We start from the raw sequence: 21,693 nt of genomic DNA on the forward strand, positions 1-21,693 counted from the left end.
GTTATGTAGGAGCAAACACGCCAAGAAGAATGAAAACACTACCACATCTTATTGAGGACAAGTTTGGATTTTTCCAAAACAAGGAACATGAGCTGTGGAGATAATATCGATAGGAAGCCCCTGAAAGATACCACGTGTCTTCCCTCAGAGTAAAAGAGTTTCCTGCGGTGAGGCCGGTATGTGTTTTGCTTCCGAAAACTGTGCTGCAGTAAATTTCTATAGGCAATTAAGACACGCGATGCCTGAGTGCCTTTTTGTTGAACAATTTGTGAAACAAGGCGAGGTTTCAGGTGTACATTGAGCGAAATTTTCACTTTCCGCGAGAGATTTTTAGCAATTTGACTTGGTTTACACAACACGGGACTTGTTGATATTGAGAAAGTTCATGAAGGACGAACCTTTCAAAGAAATCTTATTTCAAGTTCATCGTCCTACGTCGAAGTACTATGTTTGAATTATGCGTGTATGTAGGCAACTCTTATTATTTAGGAAGATTGATGCCCTTCCGCACTTTTTATCTTTGAACTACGCAGTAATTTAATCAGATTCCTCCTTTTGAAACAAACATATGATCAGGTTGCTTCGAAGAAAGCTGTCCGTTAGGAGAAATGGAAAATGACATACAACCACGCAACGAAGAAGTAACGCTTGGGTACAAATCGACAAGCAAAAAGCCAGCCCGATCGTTATTCGAGTTCCACCTTTTCACTCGTTAATATCATAACTTGAACAGGTGCACATTAAGAGGTGCCTTAGGAATTTATGCTTCGGGTAATGAAATGTTGTTTTAGGATACCCGAAGTGATGTCCTACGTTAATTCACAACGAGATAGGTGCGTGCACATTCCTTACACTATGAAAATGAAAAGGTACGTGTAGATATTCATTCATTCCATTCATAAATACTGATGTGCTGGGGACGGAAAAGGAACATTTTCTTTTCTCTTTACGGGTAACATTATATGTTTGTCTTTTTATCAGAGATCAAGTTTTGTTTTTGGCAACATTGTTTTTTGATTCCGTTAGAAATCATGTATCGATTTTCAATAAGATTCGTTCTGCATCCACCTGAAATCTGGATCGGAAAATGTCAAATATGTATGTATGTAAAGAGAACATTTACATGTGTGTGCTCATCTCTTAGAATGAAATATTTGCATTTGAAATTAAGGGGGTCATCCCGTGTGAAGACCGTTTTTCTCGCTTTTTTTTTAGAAATTTTTTGTGAAAAACTGGAGGAAGATACAAATACGAATTTTTCACCATAGATTTATTAATAACTTGAGCGAACATAGTCCATTTCCAGCCCGATCGCATAGTTCGTTATTGAAATACTAAACAATTTAAACACCCATCTCCAAAAAAAAGTTGTTTTCCTGCTGCCACGCTAGAGGGCGCTATGAGCGTCTTAATGAAAAAAAGACTTAACTACAGTCTGCAAACTAGGATTATTTAAAAATATTAAAAACTAAATTTTTGGTGCCGTCTTTTTTCACGGCTTCTTCAATGAATAAAAAAAAACTACTGAATCAATCGCAATTATTCTAGTTTGCGGACCGTAGAAATATGTTCTGAATAAGTGGTGAAAATGTTAAAGAATTTCGTTGGATAGATTTTGCACTATGGTTGCAGCCGATTTTCGACACGCAGTTTTGAGAAAAACGCATTTAAAAAGTAGAATGCGATTTTTACGCATAAAACCTTAACTGACCATTAATCTGCTATACCTAGTCCATAAAGCTTAGGTTTTTTCAAGAAACACATGTACGGCCTTGGCTTCAATTCTTGTCCTTTTAGCGAAGTCATTCGAACGTCATTCGGACCGATAAATACGCGTTTTATTACGGCGATCGACGTAAATCTGGCATGTGACTTATCATGTGTTTAACACTATAATTTCCGAACGACTCCGATTCTACACTATATCTAGATACAATTGATGCCAAAAAAGAAAATTCGATTCCGCGAATCCGACACACGGGATGACCCCTTAAATTCGGACAATGCAGCGATGAGCGTTGTTTTTCGTCGCTAGCCTCAAAATATTTTAGTGCAGGTTGATGCAGTGGCTAGTATTAACAGGCAGCATCAAAAAAAATATTTGAACCTACCGACTTTTCTGAATTTCTTTTAGAGAATTTCGCATCTAAACGTGATAAGATTCGTGAAATGTATTCTGATAAATTGTTTAAGTTTTGTAGCCGAAAACTTTTAGTTCGACAAGTTTCAATTACACTATCGTATCTATACAACGTTCCTCCCGGTTTCACATGTCCTGACTTCAATAACTTCAATTAACATCTTCAGAAATATGTACTGCAACCCTCCCATTTTATAGAACTTGCCTTCAGCTGAACGACGGTTTCCCGATTTTTATGAGTTGTGCGACCCACTAACCCTTCTATTCGTTCTCCATATTTAGATGTGCTGAGAGTGTTGCCTGTCCTCCGGTCAACCGCTTCTTTGTCTCCTTTACATTTTTCGAGGTATGCGTACCACCACTTCGCAGGGTGGTAAACATTAACACTGCCGCCACCTAGACGCAACTTACAAGGTTCCTCACCGTTGTACTTATACTAGTCGGTAAGCCGGGAGGTTCGGTCTACACTCTAAAACTGCAGCAAATGATGGACTAAATCTTGATCGTTAGTAAACGAGAGCTATCAGATTCGGGACCTCTAGCCTTGACGAAGAGCTAATTGCATTCCAGTTATATTTGACTACCGGCCTGCCTTGACCGTAATTTCACTAAAATGCACAGGAAGGACTGAAGGAATTCACACCGACCACTTCGGATTTCTCCAAAGCTCAGGAGAATCTAAAATACTGAGAGGAGGACGCTACACTATAGGCAATTCAGGGTACCCCTTGCCTTTCCTTATCAGCATGCGTTTTCTCGCGAGAGAAAAACATCTGGGGCCAAACACGCATTGAACACGCTGAGCGATAATTTCGCCCTATGCCTAAATACTACCTTTACAACATCGCGGAGGAAACCAACCGGTGCAGGCGTTTTTTTCCTTTGTTGGCAAGTTCTTCCTCCTCTAGTTGCTTTAAAATGAAGAGTTGGCAGACTACAGTATGTTATTTTCCGTCGGCAGCGTCAACAAGACAGAATGAACAGGGAGAACTGCCCTCGCGAATTTTTCAATCTAACCTGCTTCCTTGGAGCGGCGAACAATAAGTTAGCTTTTGTTTCTTGTACCATCTATCTTACCATCCGCTTAGAGAACGTAAAGTGTGCCATTTAATTTTTCAGCCTTAAAAGCACTGCTTTGTAAAACTGACATCGTCCTTAATGAGCAACGTTTAAGCAACGTACAAAATTGGACTGGCTTGGCTTTATGCCCAAGCTCGTCACACTCGTTACACAAAGTGTTCTTGTCCAACGCCAGTTATGTGCGGAAAGTTGTCCAACGTGAGAAGGTGTGAATTCAAGATTAAAAGCAATGACTTTCATCCCAAAGATGCTCAAAACTGTCCGTTCTTCCTTGTTAATCCAAATTTAATAAAAGACTTGTTAGCACTGATGAAGGGAACAAGTGGTTCCCGAAATATGGTATTTGCAAGAATAAATTTCTACACCAACGAAAAAGAAACAACAAGTTTTTTATTATTTCAAATAATAAAATAGATTTGAAATCTGCTCCAGCCCATTATGCATTTCGGAGAAAGTTTTCGTGAAGGACTTCCCAGAGTCCTCCTTGATGAAAAGTTTCTGGAAGTTAACTTCAACGTTAATATAATGGTATCATAACGATCGTCTAACTTACGCTGCTGTAGCTGCATTTGTATTTTTTTTGGACCTTGTTTAGATCATCTAGTTACTGTCTCGAGAAATTCTTCTTACTGTATCATTGGCGGGAGTTTTCCGCCCCTTTTTTACTTTTTGCTTTTCAGTTGGCTGCTCCCACTCCGAAGGCCTAACACCCCGAGATTTGTGCAACTGGTGGTTATGCTAGCGTTTTACTTTTAATGAAACTTTTTTGCTTATGCGTATAATAGGGAAGAGGACCTCCTGCATTTTTACTATGAACATTCAACGTCCATGGAAACATTTCGCTGGACGCTGGTCGCAACCTTCATTTACTTTAAGTTCGCTCCATGTTCATTGAGCAGCCTCTCCATTCTGTCCTCACCTTGCAACATATTACAAAACAACAACGTGGGATGTCACTAAGGTAACAGAACGCAATAACTGAGAGCTCATATGGAACCTATACCTAATCGTTTGGCAAATTTGAAGTTACAGCTACAGCTTCAAACTACAGGTTCTTGAGGATTGCGATTGCATTCAAGTACTATGTTCTAACGAATTTTCATGTGTCAAAATATGGTTGAGGTTTACATAGGTTTTGTTGTCAGCAGTAACAAAGTGGAACCTACGTAGATTAACCAGATTAGGGCAAACATGATCTTCAAGTTATTCAATTCAATCATTAATAATAACTAGAAAAATACACAAGTTTTCATCCAAACTCAGTGATCCTTCAAACTGTCTGATATTTTGTATAATTCCTGCATTTCCATGTTTTTTTTATTAAAATTTTCATATCATTGGCAAGATCTATGAGAACGTAGCTCTCACATTAAGGATGGTCACTGTGTTGCGGGTTACGCCTGGCAATTGATCCCACTCTCCCAGGATGGTCGATGAGGAGACTAGAACTGCACCGCGTAAAACAGAGGAGGCGAAGCCCAGGCTTCTCGGAAAATCATGGAGGGAGTTGAAGTACATTGTCGAAAACTGACAGTTATGGCAAGTAGAAGTAACTAGTTTACGTGCTTTGTTCCACATAGGGGTTCTTGGCGACTAGTTTTTCTACGTAGTTGACATTCGAGTCGTATGTTGTACACTTTGCTAGATTCCGGAACGACTTATTTTCCGAGGGGACGGAGTTCTCTTTTCAATAATAATATGTAATAATAACAATCTATGACACGACACGGTTCAATTAACCTGGGCCTTGGAGTGCGTTAGAGAACTTCATTCAAGGTCGTGATGGTACACTGAAGGAGGTAATGTGGTCAGCATTGCGCCCGGCCGTGGTTATTACTTTGATCTGACATCCAGTCATATTACAAACCGTCAGTGAGTTTTAAAACAGAGACTTCCGTAGGCTTCCGTATGACAGTCTCCCACTTTACCCACTGAGCCGTCCGGACATCTTTCTAAGTGGGTATTAATTTCGCTACCTTGCACCTAACTCTGATTTCTGCTTCCTATTTCTGACTATGATTTCTGCTATCCTATCCTACCCATTTATCTACTTGTCGCTTTCATTTGTAAGCTATAATTTTTCAAATTTGCGCCGACTTTGTTTAAATACGAATCAGACTCCCTTTGATACCGCTGTCATCGCATCTGATCGACATTTTTTGTAGGTGGTACCTCATTCTGTTTACCTGAATTTCAATTTCCAGAACTATTCCATGGCACTAACTTGATGTCATCGCTATTTAGTTCCCGGCATTGCGATTCAACTCTCTACTCGATTGTAAAAGATGCTTACTTCTTAGGCTATCCCAGGGCATAATAGATACATACAATCCCTTAAGCGTGTCATTGCAACTTTATCAAGCTGATGGCGTCGCAGACTGAAGTTTCTTCCTTTATAAGAAATTAGTGTCTGTTGATTTTCTCGTTTCGAAATCCGATCTCCTGGCGACTTTGATCAATTAATTGGTCAGTCGGACTATTCTCCATCTTTGTAGAAACTGAAGTACTTTTTGAACCCAGAGAAACATAACTAACGCTTGATGTGAGTTCTACACTTTTTTCGACCGATGCGACGATAGCTCTTTTAAATACTCGTTCATTGCCACTTGACCTCGTAACAGCGGAATATAAAAATACGGTTAGCTGAGTAAACTAGTGTCAAATCGAAAATAGTTTGTATGAAGCAATAAGGTAGATCAATCCTAGTTATCCGATGATGCTTCTCCAATTATTCGCTTAATAATGTAACTATAGACAAGCGATTCAATGCGGTATCCTGTAACAATCTACTTCGGTTTCTTCCTTCAAACTCGCTCCCATTCAATATCTCATCGAAACATCACGTGAACTTCCCTAAATACTGGCACAAGTCTAATCACCTGCCAGCGATGGCAATTAACTGTTTTATTCTTCATTAAATCTATTCAGAGGCCACTGCGCTCATCATCAATTACAGTATCCAATTGACATTATTAGATACCTGGCGTGCACCTAAGTCTTGAAAATGAAGCGGCAGGTGTCTATTATGCTCAATGGTTTGAAAGCCATCTGCAAGACAACAGTTCGCAGGTACCCTCTGCTGAATGTGTGACTGATTGACTCTAAGGAATTGAAAATTCTCTGAGCTTCATTAGCGTGCGAGTTGCTGTCCATCTGCCACTCGTAGATTTTACAGAAGCGTGCCTAAGGCAATGGAGGCCCCTAGGCTCGGAGCAGTTTGAAAAGTAGAAGGCTCTCGTCCTTCTGCCAGGATGGTGATACAGCCAACGAATGCGACAATTATAGACGATACGATCCGTTGCATAATAGACATACACACAAAGGACTCCGTTGGACTCAATTAAAATGTCCACTCAACGAATTTTAATTTGTTCGAACGTTTTGTTCAGTAATTGCCCATTAAACGACGGAGATTTCAGAGCTTTGTCTCACAAAGGCTATGTTATATTATGGGTCGGAAGAGTTGGCTAACTAACGCGCCGACCCTGAACTCTATTTCTGCTACATTCGTGGTGCTCAACTTGAAGCATTCAACGTAACCTATCTTTATGCTATTCACAAAAGGAGAGGAATGGTTCGCGAAAAATCGTTTCGTTCCAAACGAAGAGTGGACAAGGGTTGAAAGGATGAATTCAGAAAGTAGGTCTTGGTGATGGAGTGCAGCAAGTAAAGGCTAGAACTTTACGCTGAACCAATTAACTGGCTATTTTCCAAAATGGCTTTGCAGCAGGAGAGGCGCAAAACAACTTCGGCTATCCTTTGGCGACATTGTTGGTGGGCTGATGGGCGTCCTTTTCTGCTTTGGAAAATGTTTTGTGATGCTTTTATTGGCTTTTTCGCAAGGCCTGGGTTTTGTATTTTCAGGAAAGAATGAACCTCGCTTGCAGCCTTTAGATGCTTGAATTGCTAGTCTCCAAACTATAAAACCACCAACTCCACATATTGACGCAGCCGTTTTCCCTTTTGTGGGGTCAGTTGTGTACGGAGAGATCGCCAAGCTGACATCCGTGCCACTAATAGCCCAGAAGCTCAAGCACGCCATGCCTTCGTACTAATTCAAAGGAGCAGAGCCAGTTATTAGTATCATATTATGCATAAAATGAACATAAAAATTGTGGGTCTTTGAGTCCTAAATATATTCGTAAACGGAGCAGCCGTTTATGTCAGTTGGCACACGAGCTTTTATTGCTTCCATACGCTGAGAGTCCGGAACTCCGCTCTACCTCCACCATCACCACCAATGGATGGCTTATCATAATTGAGTCTCGGCCAGGAGCCCCATAATGGATAGTGCGTGTCAGTTGGGTGTCAGGTGTTTAAGTTAAATCTTCAAATGAGTATTTATCTGGCTAATGGACGTAGTTAAAATGTAATTTTCCAAAATTGCTTTTCATTTTTATTTGCTTCGAGAGCTGAATTTTATCAAAAGGTAAACCTGTGCTCCTTCCTTCAAGAACGAAAATAATAAAACCATACAATTTGCAACTGTTTGGCAAAAATAGATACATTGAAAAGAATGAGATGTTTTGATGTATATTCCGATGCTGATTGATAGTTACTTGAGCAGACATACCACAAACATAGAAATTATTCCAGTTGGCAAATTATTGAAGAGTTTGATTGGTTTATCGTGGTACCGAGCACCTGTCAACTTGAGCATATTTCAACCTTGAAGGGAGATGCAAACACACCTGATTATACTTGAATGACATACAACATCGATAAAAACGATAACATTTTAAATATTTTAACATATACATTTATGCTTTTTGTGGAGGTGGTTTTCTAGTGTTTTCATCGGATTTGAACATCCGTAATTAAAGCAAATTGATATTCTCTTACAAATATCCCACGAAGAAACGCGGCGCCTTTCACTTGAATCGAAGGTGGTTGTATCTTTTGTCACCAAAATCACAATGCATAACAAGATTGATGTGTGAACATCGTGGTGGAATTAAGTTCGCCATTTCACCACATGTAATGCGATATGACATGATTGTCGCTTATTAAAAACCGCCTACGGACTCTCGAAAGATCGCATAAGGTGCTCTTTTCAGGTTATTCAATATATTTTGTAAATCACCTCCTAAGCAAGGCAGGTTTGCATCTTCATGCCGCAGCAACCATGGAAACCCATTAAGAAATATGTAATAACGAGCGGGCGATAAAGTCGTCTCTTGACTTTCTGTTACGGTCGCCAAAGATGCCCACATGGAGTTAAAAGCAGTTACTGTGTTTACATATTTTAAGTAACAGATTCATTCACCGCAACCCTTTCGAAGATTGATTTCTAGTTTTAACAACACTCATGACACCGCCGGTCGGTCCTACTTTCGAAGTGCGCTCTGGCTGTGTCCATTTATCTCCAAAAGTTAAACACGTTTGACATGTTCCAAAATTTATTTTTAAGAAGAGAATCCACCTACACATCATTACCAGATTTTTAGATGTTACTTGCGTGGGGTCCGCTTCGCTGCAAGTATCACACAAAACAAAAACAAAATCTTGAGGGATAATCTCTTAATAGGCTAAGATTATGTGTGGTTTCCCTCAGAATCAATCGTTTTTGCCAGAGGATAGTCAAAATCCTTATCCCCCATTAGACTATAGACGTCTAACGATATGAGTCTGTAATGACAGCTTGCTCAATTCCCGGAGATAATATGATAAACTGCTATGGATTTGGAGGAAATCAAGGCTTTAATTATTCCTTTTCGTATTTAGCTGCAACTTATTAGCCCTCAAATGGAACGTTCTGAAGGAAAGATCATTTGCATGTGGAAAATGCTCTTAATATCGCCTCGTCGTATATTTTAATGGCGTAGAAGGCGAAAGATCCATCCACTTCCATCAATGGAAGTGTTTTGCATATGCATATGAAGACAATGCTAAGTAGACTCGGGGGATTCTCATAATTGTTTTCAATTTATAGATTGTGGGAATCGCCGGTACTCACATCGTCATCCACGAGACCATCCGCGGAGGAACTAAGCGTTCCCGGCACGTACATTTGTGTTTAAAATCAGTTTTCGGGCTCAAAACAAAGCTCTCAGAACAGCTTGGAAAACAATGGGCCCTTTCTCCCCTGGTTCTCGAACATTCGACTCCTAGAGGAGTAGCTGGCCACAGAGACCAGCACTTGTAGAAAAGATACAAAGGATGGACGTTAGTCCGGATGAAATGCAGCATTATAACTCTTTCACAGTACGCCATTTATATTGTTAATTGCCTTCTCGAGGAAATGGATTGTGGAAGTAGTTTTGTTCAGATTATCTACAAGAGGTGTGTATGTTTTCTAGAGATTACATTTTATATACTTTAGAATTAGGAACAACGACCAATTGAATTTCGTATGACCGTAATCGAGTGTGTAGAGGTCAAATTCACTTTTCCCGAGTCGGATGAATTTTGCATAATAATATGTACATGGCAAGCCTGAGGGAGAATCGGGCGACTGTTCCCATTGAAATACTTTTTATTGGATTTCATTCAAATTTATCGGATTTGCCTGTGAAGAAAAATTATTCAATCTTAAATTTAAAGACTCCACCTGGATAATCTTGAAGATGTGAAGGCAACTTGCTGAACGCAGCACCTGGAGGCTTTGACGAACATTATAAGTGACACATGAAACATACTTTCAATTCTGGTAAATTCAAATTTATTAAAAATTTTGGAGATTTTCCACTTTAGAGTACACAGCTGAACTATTGTTCTAGTTTGAAGGCACCATATGCAGAGTCAATTGCGATTTAGTGAACGCCTAGCTACTTTCATATAGTTCTAATAGTTGAACAGTCTATTACCAACCTCTGGCTTGAAAGTAGACTTTGACCATCTGTGTATATGGTACATTGTATTCTAAAGGAACTAGAATAACCTGCATGTAAGTGGGTGTGTATGTGTTTTTGAGGTGGAGAGAGGCAAAGCCTCCGAGCACTCAAACCTTAATAGTCCATTGAACTCGATCTCCCATCTAACGGAAAATCTCAGATTCATTTATGTATCACAGGATTTTCATTAGTGGATTTAAAGCTAGCCGTTGCAGTTGTACCACATCAGCACCAAAAACCTTATGTCCGATGCGTCTATAGGCGGCCCACCCACATAGATAATGTTCCAAATTCCTATTCTTAACAGCTAAGCAGCTAGTGAATTATGGCCTGTCAGAATACCTACAATACTTCTGCAAATTTTCCTGCTTTTCGACAAGATAATTTCTCGAGTATGTTTGTTTGGTTTCCTACAGGCGCAGCCACCTGTCATTGTAGAAAGCTTGTGCCCAGTTTTTGATAGCAGCATTAGCCAATGCTACTCATACCCCAATTGCTGGTTCCGGGTATGGGGGAAATTGAACCCTGTTTTGCTAAAGCATCTGAGATTTAAGATCAAAGTGCTCAGCGCCCTCAACGCAGCGTGACTATCGCCACAGATTGCGATGCGCCTGCCCTTTCAACTGCCCGTCAATCGTTGCTGCTCTTAGGATCGCATACACTTCAGCCTGAAAGACCATTGTATATTGTGCCAAGGGAAAAGCGCACTTCTCTTTTTTAAAGAAAGTAGAAGAAGAAGTAGATTCTTACTCCAAAACCCTGTTCTGTTTTTGAGCCGTCGCTCACTATATCCTGAGATAACTTCGTATCTTCTACCAAACAGATGTATGGGGATCCGAGAATCAGAAAGCATTGTGAAAACTCGATTCAATTCTCCCAATAACACTTCCAATGCTTTGTGTCCCCCATGTCCATTGTGTCCCACAGATCTAATCGAATTAGTCTATGAGCTACTCTCATTCCAGTGCTCTGGATAAACAAATTCAAGGGCTGCGAATTGAGCAATGCATTCAGAACTGCGCCGGATGTAATGCTCATGACAGCGATAATACCTTGACACACAGTTCTTTGCAGTGTGGCTAGTTTACAGCGAAAATTCTTTTCTTTCACTATACCCCACTACACCACGGATGTCGAGGCAAAAGTCCACCTACACAACCCATAAGCTGTGAGAGCTCGTTTCATCTTTACCTCTATATATTTGTTCCAAAGAAACTTTTAGTCTAGAATAACTCGCAGATATTTCACTTCTTCGGAGAGTTGAAGGGTTATACTTCTCATGTGGAAGGCAAAGTCCATTCAGTATCCTCCTTTTATAAATAATATCATTGTGGTTTTATTTGGATTTACTGAAACTCCACGCCTGAGGCCCAACAATAAATAAAATCAACGGCCAACAGCTAGCACAGCCACGTCATCTGCATAAGCTTAAACGGGTATTGGCAGATTTTGCAGTTCGAATAGTAGCGAGTCGACCAATACACTGGCAGTAGTACCGCCCTTGAGGCCAACCTTTCAGGTTATGATCGACACAAACTTCAGCACATAGTAATCTCTGCGTTAGCATAGCGTAGATACACTTAATTAAAGTTTCATCAACAGCATGCTCTCTGGCGGCATCACAGAGCTTTTCGGAGGGCGCACAGTCAAAAGCCCCTTTAATGTCCACAAACACCCTCATCGTGGACTCGCCTTTCAGAGTTGTGTCCTCTATCTTTCAAACCAAATAGTGAAGAGCAGACTCCCAAGACTTTCTACGCTGGTAAGCATGTTGGTTTTCATTTGGTGGGTGCAAGGGGGTGGAGGTTGGCAGAAGCAAGTTTACTTGAAAAAGGAAAAGAAGTTTCACCTATTATATAGGCCATACATTCCTTCGTTATATAGGCTACCGTATATTTCATCCTCCTTGTGGACAGTCAAACATTCTTGGAAAGACTCTTCTTCCGAATGCGGTTAAACATTTGCAGTTATTTTTGCTAAGAGCCCACTTCTTTGAGGAATCCATGACGACAGGCATACACCGTAGGAGCTTTGACTTTATGAAACGTTTCAGGCGGAACAGTTTTTGGTGCTGCATCTGAAGGTCATATTCCAACGTCTTTTCCCTCGATTGCCGCAGAGAGAATATCTGATCTGTTGCTGAATTGCCTGAATCTTGCTTACTATGGACCAATGATATTATTGCCTAGCAAGGCAGCAGAGAATATCTTACAGATGGTTCGCACCAGCGTGAGACCTCTATAATTACTATACTGACTGGTATCCCCCTTTTATCTATGAAGCTTTGATTACTTTTGTCAAACCCTGAGAAGGAATTGATGGACTGCTTAGTTTAATAGGTTGCCTGCCTTCATATCTATTCAATTCGTCTGTGATTTAATCGGTTACAGGTAACTTCTGGTTCTTAAGCCGACGAATTGCAAAAACCGTAACCGTAGTATCCTTCTAAAACTCTGCTACCTTAATGAATTTTAATGAGGCTAATGTTTCGTAATTTGCCTTGGAAATACAATGTGCATAGCCTTTCGCTGATGTTTTAAAACCGATAGCAACAGTTTCCATTTTGTGGCTTAAATATAAGCAGAGCCAGATTATCACCCTGCGTAAGTCCATTCTTTGTCTTAAATGCGTTATTCAAATTATTCTGGATCGGGACTTGTGGCGTCGCCTTACTCAGAGTCATTCAGGTGGGTTGAACAAACTGCACTTTATGTTTCGGTTTATATTATACTTCATACTGCTGTGTATTTGTTTAAAATCCACAACTATTTAGTGGACTTCATGCACACCGGTTTTGCATTCTAGTATTTTTGTTATGATAGATTGTGAAAAGCATTTCTAGACCACTGGCTGCCTCATACAAGTTGTTGGAAAATTATCATTATCCCACACTTTGTTGCTATTCTTGCTCTTTATCTCCTATTTAGATGCTTCGTTTTTCATCTCCATCATGTCCTGACAGATTGAGCAAGTTCTTTTCTCAGCGAGGGAGTGCATATCCAATCATTTCTCCTACAGTAGTTCTTCAGTCCTGTCTGGGTGTTCTCTACAGGCCGATTCGAAACTATGCCCTGAACTCCTCGGCTACTGCCTCGTTTTGGAGATTTTGTGTCTAGAATTTGCGGATTGGATTAGCTTTTGTCTCATATATTCTCGACATATGACACCTGTATGTAGGTTTGAGCGGTAAGGTAGCGGTGATGTATGATCTAGCATCAAGAATACTAGAGGACCATATTTTTGAGGTTAGAATATGATCTAATTATATATGTATGGTTACTGTATACTCTGTGTGCAGCATAGCGTGTCAACCATGTCCACGCTCGATCGCTGTCGGGTTCTCGCATTGCGCTTCAACTACTTTAAAGATTTTCCAAGAAATTTGCATTCCTCCTCCATTATTGGCTGCCACTTAGTTTCAGGATGAGCACTCGTCGATCATTCTGCGATAGTCGGTTTCATCGTATGGTATACCCTGCTAAATTGAGGACACACAGAACTGTATTTATTTGAAGATGGGTGGTCTTAGATTTTAGATTGGTAATCAACCATGTATTTCGCCCCAATGCCTATACAACGCTTGAACGTAACTGGAATACTATTCCCGGAAATAAGCGCTACAACTATTAATAAACCTTCCCAATAAACGCCTCTTTTACCTTCCATTCTGTCACTTGTACGCAAAACGAACGAGAAAGTTTTTAACTTAAAATTGCTAATTTTCTAAATTTTGTTTAATAGTCATTTGGTTTGCATACTGCGTGCGATGGTTTTCAAGAGTCTCCATAACTTCCACCAACAGAAACGCACTAAATTGATTTTCCCTGCTGACACCATGTACTACGAAAACCTCATACGGAGTGAAAACCTCCAATTAATAAGTTTTATCTTCTCTACGAATAGTAGCAATTTGTCGACAACTTCATTCTTGCTTCCAACTGCCATGAAATTCAGTAAAGCGTTCCAATGCCATCAATAGCGCTCATCATCACAGCGAGATCGGAACATGATATTCACCGATCACGGGGCGTTTTTTATTTTCACAATTGCAAAATTGGAAACGTATTTTATAGCGCAATTGACTTTAGCCCATTATCGATTGGCTGCCACGGTCTCACCACCAGTTGTCTACGGTGAATAATGATCTTCGCCACATGAAGATCACTAACGTGAAGATGGAGACCGCATCTCTCCCACGCGCCAGCAGTTTATGCGTCTTTCATTCACCATTCGCTGCATGACACCATCTCTAACTAATTTTCAAATTGAAAACGATCCGAGACGTTCTTTATCTCACACTCACTCCAAAAACAGTAACCATCAGATTGTACCGATCACCTTTTTGGGGAGGTAAGTTGTAAAGGTGGTCTTAACCGTAAGGCTGAATGTAAGGAGGGTGATAAAAGTCTGTGTTGAATGGTTACAAATCAATTTCATTAGCCAATCTATTAAATGTTATGGCGTTGGAGTTCAGAGACATTTGACGTTTTGAATGATAAAATGGATCTTGGCTTGTTCGGCTTTCGGAAATTTGCCAACGTATGCTGTCTCGTAAGTATCATTCATGGAAGTTCAGCACGGAGCTTTTGTATTTGGTGAAGACTTGAGTGACACAGGGTCTATGCCAGTTGGATATATTTCGCAATGGGTGCTCACTCTTTGCGACTTTTCCTCTGGAGTAGAAACAGGTTATGGAAAGATCAAATTTATGGTAATTGTCAAAAGTTGCGAGGGAAAAGAAAACACCTAAGTGGGCAAATTTACATTTTTCAGAAAAGTGCAAATGCTTTGAAAGTTCTCCAAAAATAAGAAAACCTTAGGCTTATTCATTGAGCGTATACCATAAAACCCATTCGCGTACGATTGATTTCTGAATGATCAATTCAACCTGTATTTTTTATGGAAGCCATGGAATATTGACTCAACCTTGCTTTGGTTGAATCTTTGTCGTAAGTGCATGTAATAATCGTAATAAATTGCTACCCTCATAAAATGCGAACCTAATGATCGCGCAACTCCTTGACGTCACATGAAAAGATCGACGAACTACAGTCGATTGGAAAGATCTGGTATCGTCTGAAGATAAGGCTGATATATGCCTAAGATGAAGCTGCTTTATTTCAAGCGTTACCAGTACATATCGATATACATATATGGTATATACTACTCGAGATAAAGTAGTTGTGAAGATCGAGAGTATACATTCTGGTGATGCGCTCCTCCGAAGTAAGGCAGTCAGGTACATGTAGCAACTACCTTCTTACATGAATGAAATGGAAGCTATGTGTACACGCTTATGGCGTGTGCGCGAACCTTCAACAGAGTGCTGTCTAGGAACGGGTTGTTCATCCGCAGCAATGGCAATCTCGAGTTCTTGTACCTTTGCCACGGCTGAACACCTGATGCTACAAGGGCTAGGAAGTGGAACAATAAAAAAAAATTTGAGCATCACCAGAACTTAATGTGTAAAGAATATTGCTTGGGCTCACCTTTGAATTTGAATGCAGAAAACCGGTTGCGTTTAAAATTAATTGCTTTCAAAGAGAATCTTTAGTCTGTTTATTGAATGTGCCCTTTTCACGTTACTCTATCCTCAGTGATCAGACTCTTCCTTGTTGCAATTGCAGTCCCGATTTCTTTCAAACCTGAAGTAATAAGAACTAAAAGATTAAAATCAAAAAATGTGCATTTTTGAAAGTAATGTTTGGGGTTCACGATTTATTTATTACATACATAGAAAATATTCTCACTCTCATTCGTATTCTGCTACTGATCTACGGAGGAGACCCTCATGACGACCAAGCAGCAAATCAGGTAAAAGTACCCAGGCACAAAAAGTTATTAGTTCTCTTAATCGCATATGATATATCTATAATATAATGAAAAGCGGTAGAACCTTAAAGATAGTCTTCAACAATCTACTCGTAGAGTCCGTTAAAAAACTTGATTTCACTTCTTAGCCCAAAAAAAACGAACTCCAAGAAGAACACAAATTAAGAAAATCTCAAGAAGATCCAGTCATCGACCAGCACAAAAACTTGATCAGACAACATCTTCATTTGTATCTTTATCTGCTAGAGATTTGAATATAGGTATGGTATAGTTTCCGATGATTAACAAAGCAACTCCAACAGTTCCAGTTTGAAAACAAATGCGTTCTTCTATCACTCCTTGCAGTAAGTCTGACTAGATTGCGGTGTGGTCACACGCGTACCTAACGTTAGCTTTGCATCAGCGAAATATATATTTTATCGAAATAAATTAGCCATGCTACTGAAATTCTCCTAGGAGAGCTGTCGTGTCAGTTTTTTCGAGCAAACACTGCCGGTTTATATTAACTGAGCCCCCAATACTTCCTGGGAGTTCAAGTTTTCCATTTCTATGGTTATTTTAAAATATTTTTTCTCATGAACGTATTTCCTACTAGTATTGATCGCCTTGGGCAAGTAGACGAGGGTCTAACTATACACTTTTCGATACAATGATCTTTTATTACGTTTGTTAATACCCACCCGTTTTTGATTAGGCTTCTTGGCTTTATTTAGGTAGTAGAATTCATAGACATTCAGGAAAAATAAAACTCTGAACTTAAGCAGGTAATACAGACAACACAAGTGAATCAGATGCTAAAGGCATTAGCAAGATCAACAATAATAGGTGATCGTGTGAGGGAAAGACGGAATAATGATGACCCGGCCGTCTTTGTGTACATCTGTGGATAATAATATATGGAAAGCAAGGTATAGACCAGAGAAAATTGAACGTGAAGAAATCTAGTCGAAAAAATCCTAATTCTTACTCAATTCATGCTTACCCTTCCAAATTAGATCGAATCAGGTCTTTATTGGTTCGTTCCTCTTAGAGTTTTTTTCCATATCGAACCTTTACATCTTTACATCGTTTTTGTTGGCTTTCCAATTTTCAGGAAATAATAAGTCTGCATCAATAAATCACGCCTTTTCTTCAATTTGCTTTAGGAATTTTTTTTTCACCAAAAAAAAATTGATTTTATAGCGTGAATAACTTTTTTGTTCTCTCTTTCAGTAACGACTGGAATATTCATATCATCGTGCCACGGGCAACAACAAAAATTCCGAATATCTCCACATGATCTTCAGGTCCTGGAAGGATCTGAAGCATTGATGAGGTGCGAGGTGTCGAATCAAGCTGGACAGGTTCAATGGACGAAAGATGGCTTTGCCTTAGGTAAGTGCTAGTCTTGACTATGCAAATGGGAATTTATACGAATGGCAGATAATGAGGCCAGGTGTTCGTCAAATTTCGAACAAATGAGCTAACGTAGCAAATAATTGATAGAATCTTTTTATTTGGTCATGTGTGGATGTAGGCAGAACTGATAACAAAGATTACACAAAACCGGTGAAATATCTCAAATGTTTTTCATTAGAACTCGTTCGTCGGTAATGATCATGTGTACTTGCTGAGTGTGCAAATAAATAATATAATTGAACAGGATTTTATTCCTCAATTTAAAGGCGTATGGAAATAATGCATACTTTCAGAGTCCAATCGACAGTGCCGAAAACATAATTTCACAATATAGAATCATTGACAATATTAGAATCCCCATGAAAGTGATAGCTTTGGTTTTCCCTAGGCAAAGGTGGAAAACTGTCTTTGATCCTTTCTATGATAACTTGCTACCTAAATATAAATTTTGCGAAAAAAAGGGTTATGGAAAAGTTATTAGTGGCAAAAGTCAGATAATTTCCCAATACCTGTTGATGTTTTCAGGGTGATTCGCCTAAATCCCCATGACAAATGACGAATTGACGGAGGACGCTTGGGGGTAACGGCGCGGCAGCTGACATTGAACTTGAAAAGTACAACCTGCAGACCTTCTACACCAAGAACAGCGTCCAGCGGTTACATACATATACATACATATATGTATTATTGGACGGCGAATTTTGCCGAGCTGCAGAAGAAGTGTTCAAAGCCTTCCAAACGCACAATAGCGGACATGCACTACAATGCGGAGACCTTGCTGAGTTAATGCCAAAGAGGTGAACCGCATTGTTTGGACATTATCCTCTGCACATGCCGTACTGGTTGATGAGAACCGTGAAGGAGGCAGTATTCTCTACGTAAAACGAAATGGCACCTAGGCAAAGCTCGATGATATTCTGGCAGAAAAATATAAACAGGTGTTCCATCATCGGCCAGAACTACTGCTCGGCCTGATCAACCCTTGCCTTCAAGAGGGCATTTTCCTTCCCGCTGATGGCGCTGATGGAACTTATTTCAAAGACCGTTCAGATTTAGAGCAAGCAGCTCCACGGATGCAGACACGGAGATTGTGGCTGCAGCTCATCTAACTGATGCCTTCATTACTCTATCTCAGCGATTGATGCTCACCGTAAGGCTTGATGTCGGAAATTCCCTTAAGTCCATAAAATGGAAAGACATCTTAAGCACACTAAAAATTTATATTTATTTCACGTGCCGGGTTTTCTGTTACCGATATTGAGGGATTATCTGAAAGATCCCTTTTATGAAATACTAGAGATACAACTTCGCTGTTCTATGAGATACTAGAGGGCCGGAGAAGAACGGAAATCACCTTGGGGGTACCACAACACAGGCTTGATAAAAATCATGACTTTTTTGTTATTTTTTAATAATCAAAGATATCATGATTTTTTTAATTTATTTTAAGTTATTGGACATTTATCTTACTTAAGAGATAAATGGTAGATTTTAACATTATTACCTACCAACCCCTGGCTGCTGTAGTTTACATTATTAATACGACGACAAGCCGACGTTACATGTACTGCATTCTCCAGCGGAGTGGAAAAAAACACGGATCCCCCAAAAATGGTCTCCCTAAAAAAATTGTTATATTTTTGGAATTTTGAATAAGTTTTGCCCATCACTTCTTAGGCCAAGAAATAGACCCACTCAAGGGGCCAAAAATCAGCATGTACGTTATCCCCCGTTTTTGCTTGTTTTTGCCCTGTATTGAGGTCAATTAGCTGCTTGGAACATTTGCGACGTTTGGGGAGATAAAATAATGGGCGCGTCAACAAAGTAGAAATTATTCGCAAAAGTGGAAAATGTCTACTTAGATCTGGATGGTCGAGGTCGTACCTTCAGAAGATTCGTTTAAAGGAGAACGGTTGACGAACAGGTGATGAATTGGGCGAAAAAATGAGCTGCGATCATCTAGAAATATTTCTTGTATTGGATTGTAACGAGGAATGAGAAATGGTTCCTATACGTCAGTATGAAGCAAAGAAACGGCAACATCGAGAGCCAAACAGGATCCGCATGCAAGAAAAGACTATGATTTGTACTTGGTGGGACCAGAAGGGACTAGTGCAGTAGAGAATGATAGCAGGAAACAGTGCGGCCAGCAAAGAGCTAGGAATTGCCCAGCTGCATCACATAAATGAAGCAATTCAACTGGATACACGACAACCCTAACCTTCATCACGCCCACCACATTCTGCGTCCGGATAGCTGAGTTGTTAGAGCACAAGGCTGTCGTACGGAAGGTCGCGATTCAAATCTCACTGGTGGCAGTGGGGTTTGTATCGTGATTTGACGACGGATACCAGTCGACTCAGCTGTGAATGAGTACCTGAGTCAAATCAGGGTAATAATCTCGGACGAGCGTAATGCTGACCACATTACTTTCTACAGTGTACTGTAGTGCACCGTTCCGGTCTTGAATGAAGTGCTCTAATGCACTTAAAGGCCCTGATCCAATATGGATTGTTGTGCCAACGATTATTATTATTATATTCTCCGGATCTTGCGCCAACAGATTTCCACCTTTTCCGTTCCCTGTCGAATCACAAACTGGCCCAATAATTTCTTCAACACAAGACAGGACATATTTTAACAGAACATTATTTATATTTATTATATTTATATTTTTATTTTATCTAATTGACTTGATTATTGTTATTAAAATCAATTTTGATTTAAATCTGGATTTTTTTTAAATTGGCCGATATAAATCATTTATTTAAATTATGATTTAAGTCATTCAACCCTGGCACAAGAATTCATCCTAGGGCTACACTTCTGAAACGCTTCCTACGATAATCTTCTGCGACTCGACATGGCAAAAGATTCATGCCTGGTTTGTTGCGTAGATTATGTTGCGACACTTCTTGTCTAATGTGTTGTTGAAAAGGTGCAAAGCCTTGTAGTGGGGAAACACCGACGTAATTATCCCAACTAAAAGTGAAAATGCAGATATATGTCTAACGCTGTTGGCGAGCAAGTTTATTGTCTTGCGCAAATGCACAGCCTCAAAACCAGTTGTGATTCCCGTCGCCATCATTGTTACACGTAAAGCTTTGTGCAAGGGCAAGGAAGAAAACTCAATGGGGTGGTCGGTTGTGAAGAACGACAGTGCACACTAAGCCAGTGCGGACTGTTTTGGCAAAACGAGTCAAAGAGCAGATAGACTGCAGGACTGATCGGAAACTTAGGGCTGTAGCAAAATCGATTGAAAGAAGGGGGGGGGGGGGACGGGACGGACTGGATTCGCCAACAACAGGAAAGCTCCCTCCTGGCAACACTACGAGAGTGATTTTGAGAAGCGCTGACAGCCGGATCTGTGTTGAGCATTACCTTCGGATTTTTTTTCTTATTGCAAAGAAAATAAAGTTCAACCGATGGGGATGCAATTCCCGTTTTCCTCTCCACTCTTGTTGGTGAAAGGAATTTCCTGACTTGAATGGAGAGTTCGAAGTAATGTGTCAAACTGTTCCAGGCTAGTTCTCTGACGACATAGAGCTTTTTAGTTGATATTCCGACAGCCTTCCCTTGTGGGAGTCTAACACTTTGTACATAATAATATGACCGGGCATTCCATCAGAGTGAGAACCTAACAGTCAGCAGAAGATCCTGAGAGTATTTTTCTTTATGAGGCAGATATATGGTAATTGCATCTACCTTTCGCCGGATATGAGCATACCCTCCTCCTTTTTAAACACTCAAATAGCAAGTTCTTATAGTGATGAAATGATCTTCAATATTATAACTGATCCAGAGAAATTTTGCGTTATACGTCCAGGAAGAGTATAAATTTAAATGGTGGAAGAAATTTTTTGAAAGGACTGGAAATGATGCTAGATCCGACGAAATCGTAGCGTTACCGGAAAAACTGCCTTCTATAGTAAACGAGTATAAATTAGGCTTTTGCTAAAAAAATGAAATGAGGGTATTCGATGGGCAAATGCCTTCTTCATTTTCTTCAGCCTTTGTCCCGTTCAGAAGCGGGGTGGGCTCGTCGTGATCGAATTCGCCATTTTAGTTTATCAAATGCCTGATCTGGAAGCAATCTCGAGGCTTTTAAATCCCCATTCAGCGTATCAAGCCTCCGTTGTTTCGGGCTGCCTTTTGGTCATTTACCTTCGACTTCAACGTTCAGACCAATCTTGGCAAGTTATTTCTCCTCAGCACGAATTATGTGACCACGCCATCGAAGATGCCTCTCTCGCAATTTTTCCAAAATCGGTGCAAATCCATATTGATCGCGGATATCCTCATTTCGGATGTGGTCAAAACGTGTCACGCCACTAGTTCAACGCAACATCTTCGTCTCTATTACCGCAAGACTCCGTTCATTGTCTTTTATAGTCGGCCAATACTCAGAAC

The 21,693-nt window shown here is 40.1% G+C and overlaps 1 protein-coding gene across 4 annotated transcripts in view; it reads left to right on the plus strand.

Moving 5' to 3' along the window:
- LOC119654306 (nephrin) overlaps positions 1–21,693 on the plus strand; it is a 356,601-nt gene that overhangs the window by 109,004 nt on the left and 225,904 nt on the right. For all 4 annotated transcript variants that reach the window (XM_038059625.1, XM_038059621.1, XM_038059622.1 and 1 more), the window contains exon 2: positions 17,098–17,259. In XM_038059625.1, the coding sequence (XP_037915553.1) occupies positions 17,098–17,259 (162 nt within the window). The remainder of the gene's footprint in view (positions 1–17,097; positions 17,260–21,693) is intronic.

This window comes from Hermetia illucens, chromosome 4, assembly GCF_905115235.1.
Source record: "Hermetia illucens chromosome 4, iHerIll2.2.curated.20191125, whole genome shotgun sequence".
Taxonomy (NCBI): domain Eukaryota; kingdom Metazoa; phylum Arthropoda; class Insecta; order Diptera; family Stratiomyidae; genus Hermetia; species Hermetia illucens.